Raw genomic sequence first — 18,578 nt, forward strand, 5'->3', positions numbered from 1 at the left:
TCAACAACTTAAAGCTTTATTTGTAGTTTGCAGTAATATAAACAAGTGCTGAGATTCAGTCAATGTCCATTTCGGGAAGCTTCTTCTCCGTGGCTGCCGGGTCAGGGGCAGCAGCGCTCTGCTCGGCAGCCTGGGACCCGCCGCTAGCTTCTCCCTGCCCTTCCACTGGTCCATTGGGCTCAGCTGGCTTCTGCTCCTCCTTCGGGAGTTCGACTTTGGGTTTGGGTTTTGTGACTATAGGATTACAAATACTTGTCAATTCCTAGAAAACACAGGAATAAAGCACTGTTAGAAGTGTGTGTATCCGCCAGTTGTCCTTTAACCTGTCACTCAAATTAACTTTTCACAGCACCAGATGGATACTCAAGCTGACGGCTGATGTTCCCCAATACACGTTCGGATTAATCCCCAATCGCTGTCCTAGTACAGATTTCTCCCCTCAGAGCTTTCCCCTCAGCGCAAACTAGGATCAAGAAACAGGAAGATTCACGGAAATTCAGTGACTTGCATAGAAAGACTTACTTTAGTTTTAGCTTGTATGTCTTTAGCTTTTATAACTGGGTCCAAAGTAAGACTTCTCTTGTTTTGAAGATTAAGTTTATTGTTCATCCACTCCATAGCTTCATTTGCACTCTTCTCTACTTTCCCAACATCTGCTTCATCTAGATGGTCATACTGTTCATCCTGCAACAGCCAAGTTAGTAGTAGCTATGCAAATATTTGTTCTGAACATCTAAATTGCATTCTTATTTCATCACTTTTAGCTTCAAAATACTAGAAAGGCCACATAGCCAGAAGGCTGTTCTAGTTAGCAGAGCAGTTAAGCTGATCACCCACAGCTCTGTAACCAGAAGTGAAGTTCTACTGCTGCTGCCATGTTCTCTCCATCAGGAAATCAACATCCAACTGAAAGAGACAGCCAGACTTTCAAGCCAACATCCACTTCTGAAAAATACAGTACGTATCAAGAACTCAGAAGCTAGCCAGGAGGTTGCACCAGCTTTTTCTTTGAAGGAGCTTACTTCAGATTCAGAAAAGGTTTGTACCCCTTCCCTGCATTTGCCAGAAATTAAGCATGGAAATACCTTTGCTTTGAATGCATGAACAATTTTCATGTACTGTTGAATTTGCTTCCCTAAGTCCTCAAATGCTTTTGGTCTTTCCTCTGATTCTTGAAATCTTGCTTGAATAGGTTGACCCAGAGTCTGAAACAGAGTACAACAGGTATCAAACCCCACGCAGCATCACAATAGCATCCCGCGAGATTTGACAGGGTGCATCAACACTTCTGAACTCCCACTTACAGGAGGGACTGAGCCTCCCTCAACCCTTGTTGTTCCAGGTCTGCAAGGAACAGATCTCAGCCAGGCTTAATAAGCGGACCAAGCAGTTTGTTACCAGTGCCGCGCTCTGATCAGCAGACCTAAGACAGCTCCCCACTGGAACAAAGTTACCTACATTCAGTAAATGCTGATGGGAATGCAAGAACCACCTACCTTCAGTTCTGCCAATTTATCAATGTAAATTTGTTTGGGTTGGTCTTCACCATCCTCATAAAGCCAATTTTCTGTATCTTCCAGCTTCAGTGTGAAACTATTTCGATCCTGAAGCAATACGTACAAAACAGGTGAGAGAATTCTACTAGACAGCAGATGGTATTAAATGATACCTGGAACCTTTCTGGAAGGGTTACATTTTTAGAATGTAGAGAACTCTGCCTGAAACTCTTTATCCAGTTTTAGTGAAAAAATAAGAACTAAAATACTCTTCAGTATGGCTTCATGGTGGAGACCAGGCCTATGACAGCCACGGTTCAGATCAATACTGTCACGTAAAAGCCTATTTTTTCCTTCTCCCCCCCCTCGCATTTTCATCATCGCCATATGAGCAAGTCTGAGAACAGAGTGAAATTTATCTTTAGCAGAGGTGCCATGAATCTCACTTGACTTGTCCCAATTTTAGCTCTGATGGAGGTATCTAGGCTCTGCAGCCACCTGGCTGGCAAGGCTCCCACTGTAATCAATGGAGATCTAGGCAAGAGTTTGGAGTGACTCATCTGACTAACAGAATTCTAACTTAGATGACTGCACTAATTACACACCAGGCTCCTTTAGTACACCAGGGAAAGCTAATTAATACTCCCAAGAGATTTTTAGGCAACCTGTTCAGACACAGGTGCCCACATTTAGTCAGACTAATCCCACCTATTATGTTCCTAGGTAGGGTGGTTGATTTCGTTTTTTAAATCTTAAACTATTCCTAACTACTGACAAAGAGCCAAAATAGAATAGGTTGCCTTAAAACAATTGTGCAAATGCTCCTACTCAGTCTGAAAACACATGCTCTGATAATATCTTAATTGCTACATCTGTTTTGGAGAGGAGCACACAATATATCCTGGGTACTATCTGCATGTACTTGGGCCACATTTAGAAGGTTATCTTCATAGCCAGAAAGGTTAAAAGCTGTTTCTCCAAATTTGAAGGCTGAAAATACAGTCTAAGTAAACACAGTATCTGACACAGGTCAAAGGTTAGTAAAATACAACTGTTCATTACAACAAAATACATTAGAAGACAACCAAGCTAGCAATACTTACATCTTCACTAACGAATTTCTCATAAATACCGCAGAGTTTGTCTCTCATATCATACACGTATTCTTCCACTGCATTCTTGGCATCATTCCTCTCTTTCTCTAGCTTATCCTGCATTATCATTTTACCCTGTGAACAAGTTGTCAAATTAGTTGGCTAAAAAGCCAGGATACCTCATTAGCAAAGGCTTAAGTTTGACTAAAGATTTTTTGAATACTGTGGTTCACAGAACTGTTCTAAACACCAGCACATGAATAAAAACTCATTTCAGTTTTGGTGGGATATCCAATACAGCACAGACCAATCTTGCTCCAGTTGAGGAACCTTCACCCTGATGGTAGCAGCCATCGAGTACCTTGTAACTGCAGCTGATTTTTGGAACTACATCACCTTGTGAGCTAGCTTTCCTGCAGAACACCTCTTCAGTAAGAGTTACAGCATTCAATTAACAATAATAATATATTTTGGCTCCACAAGGCACTGTTGTTCACCTCGGGCGGGGGGAAACACTTTTTTCCCCCCTTTTCCTCTTTCCTTCATCACCCCTGAACATTAACCATGTTTAACAAACAGCAAAGTTTCTGGAGATCAACTAGTGACATTCTTAGCTTGGGCAAGTAAGAGTTTACCTCATTCTCAATGAATAAGTTCAGCATATCTTTCCCTATCTGCCACACCAACTGATTCTCAATGGGAAGGTCCACCGTAGTAGTCTTTACTTTAGCCTTCTTGGCTTGAGGCGGTTGATCCACTTTCTTGTCTTTTGAGTCAGCCTGAGAAGTCTGTGTTAAAGAAATGTGTTCAAAGTAAAAAACCAGCATCACCAGTCAGTTCAAGCCAAGTATTCAAGACTTAAACAGAAAAAGTATTACTGAGTTCGTGTGGTGTTCTGATGTTGAGGTGCACTGTCATTCTGACACTTCAGCTGCTGAAGTCAGAGACAATTCATGCAACTACCAACCTTTTCTGGGCACACTACATTCATGGGGGCGATGGCACTTACATCGGAACACTTTTCTACTATTTAAGTTATTGAAAACTAAATGATTATTTCTTCCATGGACAGGAGAGTTCACCCATTCTGTCAGCACTAGGTCACTTGACAGGCCTGCCATTATCCATGCCATCTGTGTACTTCTACAGCTCTAATCACAATACAGACTACCAATATATTCAAACAGAAGTTTAGCTTCCAGAGCTCTGACAAAGGCAGCGGACAGGCTCACACACTACATATTCTTATGAATCTTCCAGAATTATCCTCTAAGAAAACAGAAGTGTCTCAGGTGTTCATGTTACCTCCATTTCCTCAGACTCTGCCTTATTCTCAGGTTGAGACTGCTGTTGTTCTTCAGTCTTTTGTTGCTCTTCCTGGTCTACTTGCATCTTCTGAAAATCAGAGAGATCCAATTTGACATATTAAACAACACAAATGCAGATCATTGCTTCAGTTCTTAGGCCGATCACTTCAAGCTAATGCTCTTTAGGCAAAAGAAGAAACAGAATGAAAACTGAAGGAGTCTCAAGGCATAAATTATAAGCTTCTAATCTTTGCTTAGGCAAGTAACACCTCACTCCTAGCATGACTAAGTTTCACCTGTAACTCACAGCCCTGGTTTCAAGAGACCTGTCACTGGCGTGACATACTTCAATCAGTACTTAATCACATCTTCATACTTTAGTTGCTGGACGCATCTACTAAATCCTTACACAATCTTAGAACCTTCCCAGAACTTGGCCAATTTGGCTTCATCAGTTTTCTAAGTAGCTAAGAGCAGTGAAGTCTATTACCTCTTCCTCTTTTGCATGCTGATCTGTTTCCATAGGCTCTTCATTCTCATCAGACTTATGAACCTCCACTAAAGATGCACTTGAAACACTGAAGATACCATGGATATTTACTCTAACTTTGACTTTCACTTTTGAACTGGATCCATCTGTTTGCGGAGTGACCTTTTGAACCAAGAAGTGAGCTAAACAATCCCAGAGAGGAAAAAAACAGAACATTTGATTAACTTAATCACCAAATGCAAAGTAAAACCTGACTGTTGCTGACAACAGATCACTGAGATGCACTCAGAGGATATCAAGTCCTACTCAAGTCAAATAATTCAATTTTTTTTACTCAGCAATGCTAGGATACACAGCTATTGGAAATTCTCTACAGTATACTGTAGAAGCTGGTGGTACTTGTATCACAGTAAAAGGCTGCACAATTCTAAGCATGCCCCTTTCAGGTTTGCTCCAACATTAGGATGCTCCTTATTTAGCCTATTTGTCCATAAGCTTCATGTTACTCCACTCATTTTACTGTAAATCTATGACTTTGAAAACCTGTCCCTACAGCATTTGTAGTAGGTTGCACTTCCCAGACTATGTACTTAGAAGACCTGAAACATGTACAAGACTACGAACAAAGCTTAAAGCTACAGAATGGTCTTAACCTATAGCAGGATCTGGGTAAGGCAGCTCCTTGGGAGAACTGTAGTACGCCTCAAGGGTAAAAGGTTCCTTTCTGTAGAACGTGAGGACCTTCGAAAATGGAGCAGCATGGTTCTTGGGAAAGACCTCACAGTCACTGTAAGACAAAACAGAGCGCTTGTTCAGTAGGTGGGATGACACACCTGATAAAGTTAACAAAGCTTTTCCAGATACTCTTATACCTTATGGAAAAGCTTCTTAAAGAAGTGACAAAAGAGAGTCTCCTAACCTTTTAGGTTAAAATGAGACTGACAGCCATGTAGGAAGTGCTAAGTTGCCACCCATCCTTGGGTTTGTTTTCTACTGTCATTAAACTTCAGAAAAAAGTATCAAAGCTTGAATTGTTAAACCGGCATTGTTCTAGAAGTGTTATTTACTCTAGTTGCCATCAGTTAGTTTTAAGCAATATGTAATTGTGCAAGAAGATTGAACATCAGGGGTTTTACCTTAACCCTTCCTCTGCTGGTGAATTCCATCGTAAAGAAATAGGATATGGTATCAGATCTGTGATAGAGAATTCTCTCACTTTGAAAGCCGGGGATAAAATAGCACACTGAAAGAGCACAAGAAACATTCGTATTACAAACATTCAGACTTCAGGTGAATAGTAATTTAATTCAGCAAGTAGCTATTTATGCTTAATATGTAGATTTACTCTAGGTTAAGGGAGACTAATACTGATGGACTTGGGACCTGCATAATAAGCACTGGAAGCTCAGATGTACCCTTCCTTTTCAGGAAGCTGTCACAACCTGTTCACTCTGAAAAGGGAAATACACAAGGTTTAATTTAGAGCCATCATGTGTGGCTTGCTATGGTTAGGCTACTGAATTGTTTTTAGTGCCAACATAAGAAATCAGAAAGCCTCAATTAAAAAGTTATTTTCCAGAGTGACAGAGTACCAGGCTTTTTGCATACCAGAACACAAAATTCTTTTTTTAAGCAGATTCCAATAGCTAGCTTGTACCACTGAGGGAACAGAGCTGTAAGCACATATTAAATATCTGAAGAGAGAAGTGAGGTGCTCAGAACGAAGTTAAGGTGCATTCAAGAGATGGTAACAGTAGTAACTATAGAGTGTTTACTACTGCTTAAGCCATTCAACAGTGACTGATTCCAGCTCAGGACACACTTTCCATTAGCAAGAGCCTAAGCTTTCATTTCCATCCACATTATTAAGCAATTGCCATATCACAAGTTTATCAGTAGTGCCGAGAAAAAAAATTCTTCCCCTGTTTAACTTAGGCCCCCCCAGGAGCCTGGAGGAGAAGACACCATCATAGGAGCTTTATCAGACTCCCAGTTTCCAGCCGCAGCAGAGGCAGAGTACGTGTTTCACTTCAAGTTACACTGATCCACTGATTTGCCTTAGACAAACAGCACAAAGGAATCACTTAAAGCTGCTCTTCTCATCCTTCCAACCACTTTCTTGAAGCTTATTCGAATCCATTCTACAATACATGCGAAGTATCTTTCTGTTACCTGTGGACTCTGGCTTAAGTTACGAATTTCAATAAAACCACTCACAGCTAGAACAAACAGCACTTTTTACCTGCAGCGCGCAACCTCGTGCAACAGCCTCATCTGCATTCAAAGTGGTACTGAGTTCTTTGCCAAAAAATTTACTGATCTTCTCTTTTACAGCAGGGATCCTTGTGGTACCACCAACTATCTCTACTGCATAAATATCCTCCTTCTTTAACTCTAGAAAGGAGTCAAGACATTAGTGTTTATAGATTGTTTTTGTTTTACTTAAGTATGCTCACATTGTAAACTGGAAGTTTTACTAGACCAACCATTGTTTTAAGCTTGTTCTCTAAGCAGTAAGAGTTTCAGATCTTAGCTTGTGTGAAAAAGTTTTAAAGCTTGTAACTGCTAAGCAAGAAATTGTTCGCTGTGCTAAATCCATCTGTCCAAGTTCTGTCAACACCCAAAGGAAGCTTGTATTACGGATCTCTTTTCCATATGTAGAATACAGAACAGGCATGCACTTACTGGCTTGCTCCAGCACACTGCGAAGGGGTGGTTCTACTCTTGCAAGGAGTCCATCACACATCTCTAAGAATTTGCTTCTGTTGGAAGAAACCGTAAATAAAGCTATAGCATTCCATAAGCAAGTTAACACTGCAAATACAACAGGCTGCCAAAATTGAAAGAATGCTATTTTAACTATGCACTGCAGGGTTTTCTCTCCCCAGTCCTAGTTTTGTACTTATTTAGTATATTCTCCCAGACAAACTTGGTTCTAGTAATCTAGGCACAACTGCAACATTCACAGCCTTTCCTCTTAACTCAAGGCTACCGACCAGTCTCTAAACATTACCACTTTGCACGGCACGCCTGCACATGTTGTCCTTACACTTCCCACCTCCCTCCAGTCCTAAGAACTGGTACTTTATCCTACATTTCTTTCTCGACTGGAGCAACTTGAGTTCAGGGCACTCTAAAGCTTTAGCTTTCGTAGAAGTATAAACATTACCTGTTCATTGTTCCAGAGACATCTATGTCATTCATGAAGCACTCTATGTTCATCGGGAGATCAGAGGCATTAGCGCTCATCAATTTTTTCAGTTTTTCACATTCCTGGTATAGCCTCAACAACGCACGAATCTTTGACTTTATGTCTAGTTTATATTTCTTTCCGAATTCTTCACAAAAGTATTCAACTAACACCTCATCAAACTTCCTGCCTCCAAGTGTTGTATCAAATGATGTAGCAAGAACCTTAAAAAAATTGAATTCTTCAGTAACAGTACAATTTGTCATTACTTCAGTGAAACCAATTAGCAGTTAATGTCAAAGCATTTCTTTGTTTCAAATACACACCAACTTTAAGTCAGAGCAAGTATCACAACATTACTACGGAGGAAGAATTATACTGGTGCAGCCACAACAGAAAAAAACCCTAGCACAGTTAATTTTTATTCTGCCCTTGCCACCACCAGTGAGTTTGATAAGCCTCATCTAGAGGTTTAACCCATCCCAAGCAATAAAGCTGTGTACCATACTCATCTTCCAGATTTCTTAGACACTGCTGGCAACAATTAAACTATCCTCTTATATTTCAGGGCAATCTAAGTAGCAATTGCATCACTAACACCTGATAGTTTATGTGGATTGCAACTGCAGTAATAGTCATACACACATCCTAATAGATGCTTTATTTTTTTAAAGCCTACCAAGTCTAAGCCATTATTAGCCTCTGCCTTTTGTAGCTGATATTAGATACATTCCAAGTGCTGTTGGAGAAAGAACCACCACTACCACAGACAAATTCTGGCAGCTACACAAATATTAAACCTCCTTGCAAATGGTCATTCTCACAAGAATTGTAGTGCATACATACAGCAGTTAAAAGCTCCAGCAGGAAAAAAACCATCTATCTCAAATGCTAAAAAGCAGCCTTGGGCACCCAGCCTTCCTGTAATGAGGTGACAACTTTTAAAAGAAACTTAGGAAGACAGGGCAAGGCTCAGCAGGACAATCTGTTCAGTACTTGTACTGTAAGCAGACCATCAGAGCTTCCTAACTCTGCTTAGCCACTGTCAGTTTGAATCACATCCCAGTTTAGTATTTGATGTCTCATAAGGGTGGAACATGCTTACACCAAACTAAAACAGGAAGAGAATAAATGTTATTAACTCTTGCAAATAGGCACTCATTTTCAATGAAAGAATTATCTGCAAGGAACATCTGTAGCTCAGATGATTCTACTCTTTAAACATATTGTGACCTTAATTTTTTTTTTTTAGACTAGAAATCAGTAAAGCATCACATTATTCTCAGTACTCTTTCAGACTCGGTGTGGTCTCTACACTGTTTTCACTGCCTTGCTGTCCAGCTCTCCATTCTATACTGAGGGGCATTCATTCAATCCTTCTACAGTTTCAAAGTTTAAAAGACAAATCTGAGAGGAAAAACAAAGTAGGTTATGTTTCCTCACAAGAGGAAACAGAACTACAACAAAACTAATGTTTTCAGAACTCTTGCCTTCTCTTCATTTTACTACCCCATGCTTTAAAATTTGCGCTTGTTTCTCTAGCTGATTAAGAGACAGTTAATGGAACTGCAAAAATCCAGATTGTAACTGTAAAAGAACCAACTAAGTGTTAGTATTTACTGGAAAATAGTAATGCTTTGGCAACTTAACTTAGAAGTACACTGTAACTTGCTTAGCTTCCATTCATGACTTAAAGTAATTAAGAATGTTTTTATTCTTTTAAACAAACACCACAGCGAGTGTTAAAAAAATATGTTCGTCACTTACACCACTCTAGGAATTCCTGTTTTAATTGCAGATCTCTTGACTAGAGTATTTTTTTGAAAGCAGCACCCAGTCAGATATGATAATTTCTGAATAAATAATTTAACCCTTTTTTTTCCCCTTTGCCAAAGCTTGCTGATTAAGGCATGTTTGCTTCCTCCACATATCACTCAAAAGCTCTCTAGTTCCCTGGCTACTTTCGACTCCAGACAAAGCACAATTTTAAGAACATGAATTGAGCCGTCTGACCGTGCTTATGTAAAGACAGGCAAGCTTGCCTGTCACAGTCCATGTATGTACTGATGAATATTTCTACTGGTGATTAAAATGGATGCATAACAGATTGTTTACTTTCAGTTTTCCTTTGTTGAATGCACAAACAGAAACTTGGAATGCAGAATGCCCCATATCCACAAAAACAACATTCCGTGGCTTCTCTTCCAAGGCAGGCAGGTCTTGCTTATAGATTCCATATGCAAGGGCAACTACACAGAAAGAAGAGTCAAAGAGTATAGTTAGGACATTCCATTTTGTACTTCCTTAAGAAATAAATGGTACATCAGTAAACAGCATTAGCATTTCATCTTACTTTTCAAGCTACAGAAATTGGTATTGTATTAAACAAAGCTCCCACTGCTAAAGGAACATGGAGAACATTAAACAGCATTAGCCCCTCTAGTAGCTTGCATTGAAACAGATATTCAAGAAATACCTTCATGCCTCTGTAAAGCAATGAAAGTTTCTTAAGCTCTGGTTTTTTTATGACCAACTAATCTATTTTAAGTTTACAAAACCAGCGGTAATTCCAGAGGGCACAGATCAGTGACAGATTAAAAGCCCTCTTATCTAATAAAACTACAATATTAAGTGAGGGTGAGAAAGGAAGATGTTACCTGCAGTTGTTTCATTTATTAGTCTCAGACAGTTGAGACCAGCAATCTGTGTAGCATCCATCACAGATCTCCTTTCTGCATCTGTGTAGAAACAAGGAACCTGCAAGATCAGATAGCCAATATTAACATTTAGAAGAGCCATCTTTAGCAAATGGTCACAACAACGGTGTACAGGCATTCAGTGCAGAGAACAGCTGAGGCATCCTTCAAATTTAGCATTCACTCCAGTTGCAACAGAGAAAAAGCAAAGAAAATGTTACATAAAGTTACTTTTTGTCAACCTTCTTCCACTCCCTCTCACAAGCCACTCATTTTAGGAGCCAAGAACCAGAAACAGGTATCAAGTATTATTTATGCTGCTAATTAGCAGCAAATAAAGACATTTCACCTTTAGTGAAGCATGTCTAGTTTTGGAGAAGAGATGCAAGTTAAGATTCAGTTTTAAATAGAAAAGACAGACCTGAATATTCACTTTAATGCTATTACCACCAGTCTCTTCAGTTTGTGATACTAACCAAATATTTCCTTATTTACTATCACATACTTACCGAAACAACGCAGTCAACTACAGGCTTCTTAAGCGCATTCTCAGCAGTCTCTTTTAATTTGGTAAGAAGCATTCCTGTCACCTGTTCAATAGTAAAGTTTCTTTCTTCTTCCATATACATGGCCTTCAAATAAAAATTGCATACACACATATTATGCTATAGTAAAACCATGCACTACAAACATAAGGAACACATGCAAGAAATGGTCTTTACTAAAAGCACGTTTAAAAAGTAATGCAGCTCTACGCAACCTTCTCTGCGATAGCCTAGCTTGTGCACAGCAAGCACAAGAAGATAATACCTAAGCACCAAAATGCACATGTAAGAATTCACATACGCAAAGCTGCTCTAGACACATTGTTCTTTTTTTTGAAGCCCAATTGCTAGACAATGCCTAAGACGCCTTCCCCCCTACGGTTTTAGAGTAAGTCAATTGGTTATTGCTAAAATCCAAACCAGAGGTTCAGCCATTGTTGAAAAAGACAATTTTTTACCTTTTCACCTGAAGTACTAAGCTGACATCTTACACCCTTGCAGTATCTGGGCAGCAGCTAAATAAGTACACTGGTCTAGTAGCTTGTCTTCCAAATTCACCATGGAGTGAAGGAAAAAAAGCACTGCTAAAACAGTTTGTGTGGGACTGGCTTTGCAAGGCAGAGGAACTGTGTAACTGTAAAATTGGTCTCACCTAACACACCTGGAGAGACCATCGGCATTATTAGTCTTTTATTCCCTATTTAAGACTTCCCATTCACCAGAGAACAGAAGCTACAGCAAGCAGATTCAAAATAGAGAGATAAAAGGAAACTTTATCAGTTTCCTCCTCTGGCTCTTTTTCAAATATGCCAGACTTACCTTGATACCAGTTGAGCCTGTTGGCAGCTGGACAAGTTCATAGGCAAGGCTTGCTTTTTCAGCTTGAACAAAGGGATCTGAGAATGCACGACCATGAAATCTTTTAAAACTTTGTACTGTATTCTTTGCATTTGAAATAACCTAGAGGAAAAGAAATCTTTAATACAACATGTCAGGGGAACATCTGAATTTCAAACAGAAGACAGTTTTGTTCTCATGCTTCCCTCGCCAGAATATTGTTGTCATTTGTATCTTAATAGTATCAGGGCAGTTGCTAGAAGGCAACTTCCCTCTGACTGCTCAGGTAACCTACAGGAATTTGAGATTTAAAATAAAATGTATGCTAGAAAACTGAGCCAAGATTCTATCAAAAATGGCTTAAAATAGCACTCAATTTTCATAGTGTATGTGTAGGACAATTTAAAAATGCCAGCAAAGCATCCTTCCCATTTACCTGTTTCCTACCACCCTACCTTCTACTGCGCTGCAGCCAGTAATTTAGCAAACATAACAAGCATATTGATGTGAACTCCAGTTCAAGTTCATCACATGCACTGACAGTCAATACACAGATATTCTCACAAAACAGCTCAAGGACCTTGTCGTGAAGCTTTAAAAAAAGTCAGGAGGGCCCCAAGATGATACTGTCAACTCGATTTGCCTGACATAGGGTAGACTGTCTTTTATTAATAGCAGAGATCAGCGCAAATGGAGAAGTGAAAAATCATTATAGCTTGTTTTCGTGTAGTGCAAAGAAACTTGTTTAATTCTTCCATTGCTATTAGAGCAAGACACATACTGAAAAAAGCACAGTAATTGACAAAGCAGACAAGCACTGTACCATACAACATTTACCTGTGATTCAGTTTCAGTCAAGTGTCTATTTCCTAAGTAACCTGGGTTTGATTTTCTGTAAGTTTAGTTTCTGCAGGACATACCTCATCTCTACTGGATCTCTGTATCAATGAATTTCTTTAAGCTAAGCAGACACTCAATTCCAGAAAAAACATCTGTATTTAGTTCTAGTACAGTTCTTCTGTTCTTGAATAATATGGTTGTGTCCAGTCATTTTTGTATTCTAGATAATGAATCTTCACACATCTCTAGGTATTTTAGGCTAAGAAAAACCAAGTGTTTGAATAGTCACTTCCTGTAGAGGACTTCAAAAGAAAATCATGTTTTATAGGGGTTTCACAGCAACACAAGATATGATACAGCAGGACCCAAATGTCACCAGCAGGACAAATCAGCTTAACTCCTTCTCAGTCCTTAAATCATATTTACCTACCTACACCAACAGAAACTCAAAGTATGAGCAAGAACACCTAAGATAAATATTTAGATTGTAGTTCAACCACAAAGAGTCAGGAAAGCAATATATATTCACACCCAAGTATGTCCCCTTTCTGCCAAAATTATGGACTTAATGGAATTCTATAGCATGTAGCCACATAACCAAAAGCTATCATAATGCACACAAATTGGAACAAGCTAAGGCAGGATGAAAGGCTATTGCTTTAGCTTTAGAATTTACATTTGCAACCTAAAAAAACCCCAGTATTTATCAGAATTTCTTAAGAGGCAAAGACTTTTTTTTTTTACAGTTCATCATGTGCCACTATCAACCCTTTGATTTCTATCCAAGATGACAAAGCAGCATTACATACTGAACAGCTGAATTAAGCTCAGCTGTTCATTACAGTTATGGAGACACTAGGACACCAGCTCAGAGACATTTGTAATCTTCAATGATAAAAAAATACATTCCGCTAATCTGATTTTTGACTACTAAAGTTGCTTTTACCCAAACTATATGCTCACCTGGCTTTTAGCTGCAGCACCAATTGAGCGATTCTTGGGTCCAAAGGCTATACATGATCTATAATGAGAAGAAACGTTTCCAGTTAGTAACTGATTGGTAGAACTGCATTGCATACCTTTTTTGTTAAAAAGCATTGATAATATTAATTAGACTAGAGATATTTTAAACGGTATTTGGTCTGCTAAGGAAGTTGGTCACTCACTGCAATATAGGCATGGAATGTTCTGTGAATTCTGGAAATAAACAGGCACTCTAAGTTAAGTTAAAACAGTAACGCTCCTCACTGTGGAACAGCACTAAACCCAAACTTATTCATGCTACTTCAAGTTTTACATCTAAATAATAATTGGGTAGACACCCTTTATCTCAGTAATTACCCTTATATCTCAGCCACTCAAAGGTAAGCTGTTTGCTAATAATGCAGGAAACAGTCAACTGTTCAGAAGAACTACACGAGGTAAATCAGATATTAAGAAAATCATTCCTACATGTCTGTACCAAATGCTAACTAAGCTTTGCAATTTTAAAGCAAATCCTTCAAGAGCAGGAAGAAAAAACCTGCAGAGAGAGACTGGTGTTTACGAGTTTCATCTGTACTCACTGAAATAATGTAGATTACAGAAAGAAAAATTGTACTTTACTCCAAACTACTTTGTGAGAGCTGGCAGTTCTGAAAAAGAATAAAAAACCCCACTCCTTTTTGGAGAAATTCCTAGACCTGTAAAGCCTCTTGATTTACATATTTAACAAACTGTAGAAGCCCTAACAAAATTAAATCCAGCCTTCTAATCCAGTATTCTCATACCATTGAGGCAAACTTACTGGGGGGAGAGGAGGAATATGCTACTCGTCAAGCAGATCTTTACTATTCACACAACATACTAACAGCATAATTAAGCTGCTCTCTATGCGGCAGGTGAAGCAACTGCTTTACAGTAGGGCTGTAACACAGGGCTGCCACAAGAAACAAATACCAGCTCAGCCTGAGGTTTAGAACTGGTCTTCTACACAGAACTTGCCAAACACAGAACTGAAGACTAGAGTGATATAATTGCATTGGGTTTACATCTTCCTCCAATTTATTAAGTAACAAATGAGACAAGGCCCACCCTAAAGCATGTGTTACAACAGAATTTCTGAATGAATCTGTTATTATTTGGAAAAAAAAAAACCCAAAACTAAACTATTCAAGGGGTTAGTTAACAAAAAGCAAGGCAGTTCTGTGCTATGCAGACCCCAAGGCCCATAGTAAGGGAAAATGAGCTGCAGAGAACACAGCTAAAAAACAAAAAAAATTAACAAGCCCCAGGCAGGAAGGTAGTTATTGATTTACCCTGATCTCCAGAAAGGAATTAAGACATGAACACAACTTGTTGCTTTTCCCCTGGACAAAGAAAAAAATCCAGCCACTTTACTGCTAAATTCACAAGCCATCAGTCCCCAATCACTATAAATCCACTAATTCAGATTACAGAACCCTTTAAACCTGCCAGACTAAAACCTCAAGGTAAAAGTCTGTCTCAACAGAAGGATGCAGCACAGTAATCAAAAATACAGGCTTCTCTATCATACACTGGGAATAAAACCCTTAAGTGCACACATTCTTCTTAAACATGCTTGCCTCCTGCTTGGCTTTATAAACAGGCAAGCTTCTCCAAGGAGCTGCAGCTGGACTGACGGGCTGGTTCTACTCAGCTCCACTCCTGTCCTTCCTGCCCATCCCAACCCTTCTCCCAAGTTAACCCCAGCTCCCAGCTGAGCCTTGGGGAGCCATCCAGGCACCCAGCACAGAGCTAAGTTCAACTGCAAAGAGGCAGGGAAGAATCTCCAGCCAATCTCATTCCCCAGATTGGTTCACCACAGGAACCAGGGTTAACTCATTAAATACAAATTATACTATTACACAATGCACTGGAAGTTGAATAACTAACCATAGCATTTTAAGCAGAAACATACAGTCACAGTGAAGGTCATCAGAGGTCTAATGAAGCAAATTAAGCAGAGCTTTCCTGCACACACCTGCAGGCACTACTTCACCCTTACCCTCCCACCCGCTTTCACTTCCTTGGAAGACAACCCCTGTCAGCACATTTCCTTGACACTGAAAACCAGCACTAGCTTCGTAAGATCAGTTACAACTATCCCACTTAATCCAAGTCCCTTCATCCTTATGGAGATCATTAAACTACCTTCAACTTTTTTCCTCTCATTTTTTACTAGCTTTCTCTACCACTTTTCCATTTTAGGAATACCATGTCCAAAGACAAACATGTTTTGCACTGCTTTTGGATATACAAGTTCAAATTTCCCAGGATTCTGGAGGAATCCAAGTACAGAGCTGAAGGCAGATTCAGTGAGACTGTCACCTGTGCCACTGAACTAAGTACAAGGCATTCGGTAGGGTTTACTTCAATACAAACAATTAGTGACATGTATCTGCCAATCCTTCCCAAAACTTGGAAGTCATCATAGAAGATAAAATACTGTTTAACCCTGACCATGAGCTGATTCCTGAGGAAACTGGTCTCAACACCTTGCATGACCTCTGCCAGAGCTCACTGTAAAGAAGTGCTAAGCATTGACTTTCTGAATCAGGCTTTGTTTCCAAGACAGACACTTAGAAGTCACAAAGAATTTCTTTTAATAGATCTGTTTGCTTACAGAATGGTTTTCTGCATTCCCTCAGAACAGTACTTGGAGATTAAGTCCTGTTAAAAACTATCGTTTTCATTATGCTAGTTTTTTCCAGTTTCACTTCAGCCTTTCATAACCAAATTACCTCCTGAAAGAGGCATTGTGTCAGATATTTTATATAGCTCATCTCCTTCAATGAGCAAGTTTTGTCTTCATATCGCAAATATATATCAGCAGAACCTCAACTCCCTGAGGGCCGGATGCCTAGAGCTATTAGAAGATTGCTTTGGAATTCTTTACATTAAATATTTTCCTAGTACATTTAACCTTCAAACTTCCATATTATCAAGAATACTTAAGAGACTAGTCCTCACTCTAGCACATGTACCAAATTAAAAATTTCCTTCTCTATTTATTAATTGCTTAGAGACAGTAACAGGCAAACAGAGCTGAGGTGTTGTCTCATGAGAAGCAAGGTCATTTTATGCTTCTGGTCTTTTTAAAGGGATATGAGGGACCTGGAAAAAAAGAAAAAAAACCAAAACACCAATACCCAATACAACGCAATTGCCTCACCAAGACAGCTATTTGTTTTAGTACCTGTTTAAAATAAAACTATACTACAACATATCATAAGCTGTAGAAAGACTTTTAAGACAGCTTTCCAAACAGTTCCCCGCCAGGTTTGATGCACTCAAGTCCATTTTCCGCCTGTTTTCACAATTCATTTAGAAGAGTTTTATCCCAGTTCTCCCTCTCTTTCTTAGCAAGTTTCTTGTTAAAAATAAACAATGCCCACTCTTCTTGAGAAATGTGTTGGGGAGCCTATTCATAAGTAGAATTAGAATATACTGTGTGTATATTAGAATATATAAACACTGTGAAGCGTAACATGCTTCAGGACCAAGCTGACCAGTAAATTGCAGTGTCAGTCGGTCCCCTTCCCGGGATGGCAGACACCTGACCCTGTGCTGTCTATTCACATTCCGCTTCCCCACCCCAATAACCTGTCAATCCAGCAGCTCGTTTCAAGTGGGACTTTAAAAGACCCAACGCTCAACACACGTGCAAATTTTTTGAGAATCCTCGCTGACCAAAGAGTACAGGGACTGAAGGGAAGGCTGCCGGGAAGCTTTCCCAAGCTCTGAGCCGACGGCAGGCCGAGGAGCTCGCACAGAGCTAAGCACCAGCTACAGCGTTCGGCTCCACGGTCCGGCTGCGCTGGTGGGAACTGCGGGAGAACACACAGGTCTGCTATCAGCTATGTCAAAACACAGCCTGTAAGTCGATAGGAAATTACGCTTTGTTACTTCCAGCAAAGATACGGCTGGGTTTTGTTACACTCAGGGACAGGATCCTTTTAATGGTGAAAGGATTTTTGGTTTTTTTGAGGCAGCCCTGAGGGAGGACACACTGCTCACGCTGTGTGCTCACGCTGCCCAAGGGAAGGAGCACAGAGGTGAGGCCGAAGGCCCCTCCACGCCTGCCGCACGCTGCCTGCTCTCCCTCCGAGCGCTTATGGAAGCGGCCCGCTCCCCCCGACCCGCCGCGGCGCAAAGCGCAGCAAAACCCCGGGCCCGGGCCGCGGCCCGCCTCCCCAGGCCCGCCGGGAACCGGCCTTCCCCCCCAGCGGGAGGCCGCCGCCGCAGCCCCGCTCCCCGAGCCCCACTCACGGCGTGCTGCGGTCGCTGTACTCGTTAGCCACGGTCTCGATGCCGCCGGCGCGGGCCACGGCCACATAGCAGCTCTGGAAACCCAAATCGATGCCCACCACCGACATGGCTGCGAGGGGAGGGGGGGGGAAGAGGCGGAGGCACCGGAGGAGCAGCGGCTCGGCCCGTTTAAATGCGCGGCGGCGGCGGCGGCGGGCGCGGCCTCCCCGGGGCGGGCGGACTTCTCGAAAGATCCCGGCGGGCCGCCGCCGAGCGCGGGCGGCAACTCTCGCGAGATTACAGCGGCGGGGGGGCGCTACTGCGCAAGCGCGGGAGCGCAGCCGGGGGGCGTGGCTAGAGGTGGCCACGCCCCTCCCCCCTCTGGAAAAAAGCGATTTTTCTGGCGGAATTCTGTGAGGATTGGGGAAAAACGCGCTGCAGCCAGAGCTTGGCAGCGCTGCAGAGGTCTTTGTCTTATTATTTCCCTTCGCCCTTGAGGCTTTAAGGCGGCGTTCGCAGCTTTCAGTGCAAACAGAAAGGCCATTCTGTTTATTATTTTTCCCCCCATGACGTACTCGCCTGACTAGAACAGATGGGGTTTGAAGGGAAACAGCATGCCGTGAGATTTAAAAACAACAACAACAAAATCGCAGTTTCTGGAAACACACACAGGTTTTGCAGAAAAGGACCTGAACGCCTCCTGCGTAAATACTTTTGGCTGCTCGCGGGTTGTCATTTTGTGTCCTGTCACTCCAAGAGGGCCACACCGGTGATTCCGCCTCAAGCACCCCCAAATGACAATGGAATATCTCTCATCTTTTTCTATTTTAACA

The 18,578-nt window shown here is 41.0% G+C and overlaps 1 protein-coding gene across 2 annotated transcripts; it reads right to left on the bottom strand.

Annotated features, from left to right (window-relative positions):
- On the bottom strand, positions 1 to 17,925 carry HSPA4 (heat shock protein family A (Hsp70) member 4). Of its 2 annotated transcripts, XM_075715782.1 has the most exons (19): positions 17,767 to 17,925; positions 13,459 to 13,516; positions 11,638 to 11,778; positions 10,783 to 10,905; positions 10,235 to 10,334; positions 9,693 to 9,826; positions 7,557 to 7,801; positions 7,073 to 7,149; positions 6,630 to 6,781; positions 5,524 to 5,630; positions 5,041 to 5,174; positions 4,388 to 4,569; positions 3,896 to 3,985; positions 3,226 to 3,378; positions 2,600 to 2,725; positions 1,497 to 1,604; positions 1,086 to 1,205; positions 523 to 684; positions 1 to 262 (listed from the first exon to the last, which is right to left on the bottom strand). In XM_075715782.1, the coding sequence occupies exons 1-19, from the start codon at positions 17,871 to 17,873 to the stop codon at positions 56 to 58; spliced, it is 2,526 nt and encodes an 841-aa protein (XP_075571897.1). In that variant the 5' UTR covers positions 17,874 to 17,925; the 3' UTR covers positions 1 to 55. The 2 variants fall into 2 exon arrangements, with proteins under 2 accessions (XP_075571897.1, XP_075571898.1); XM_075715783.1 differs by lacking the exon at positions 3,896 to 3,985 and having other exon boundaries at positions 5,530 to 5,630.
- Between the last annotated feature and the right edge of the window lie 653 nt (positions 17,926 to 18,578).

Source organism: Pelecanus crispus, chromosome 8 (genome assembly GCF_030463565.1).
Source record: "Pelecanus crispus isolate bPelCri1 chromosome 8, bPelCri1.pri, whole genome shotgun sequence".
NCBI lineage: Eukaryota > Metazoa > Chordata > Aves > Pelecaniformes > Pelecanidae > Pelecanus > Pelecanus crispus.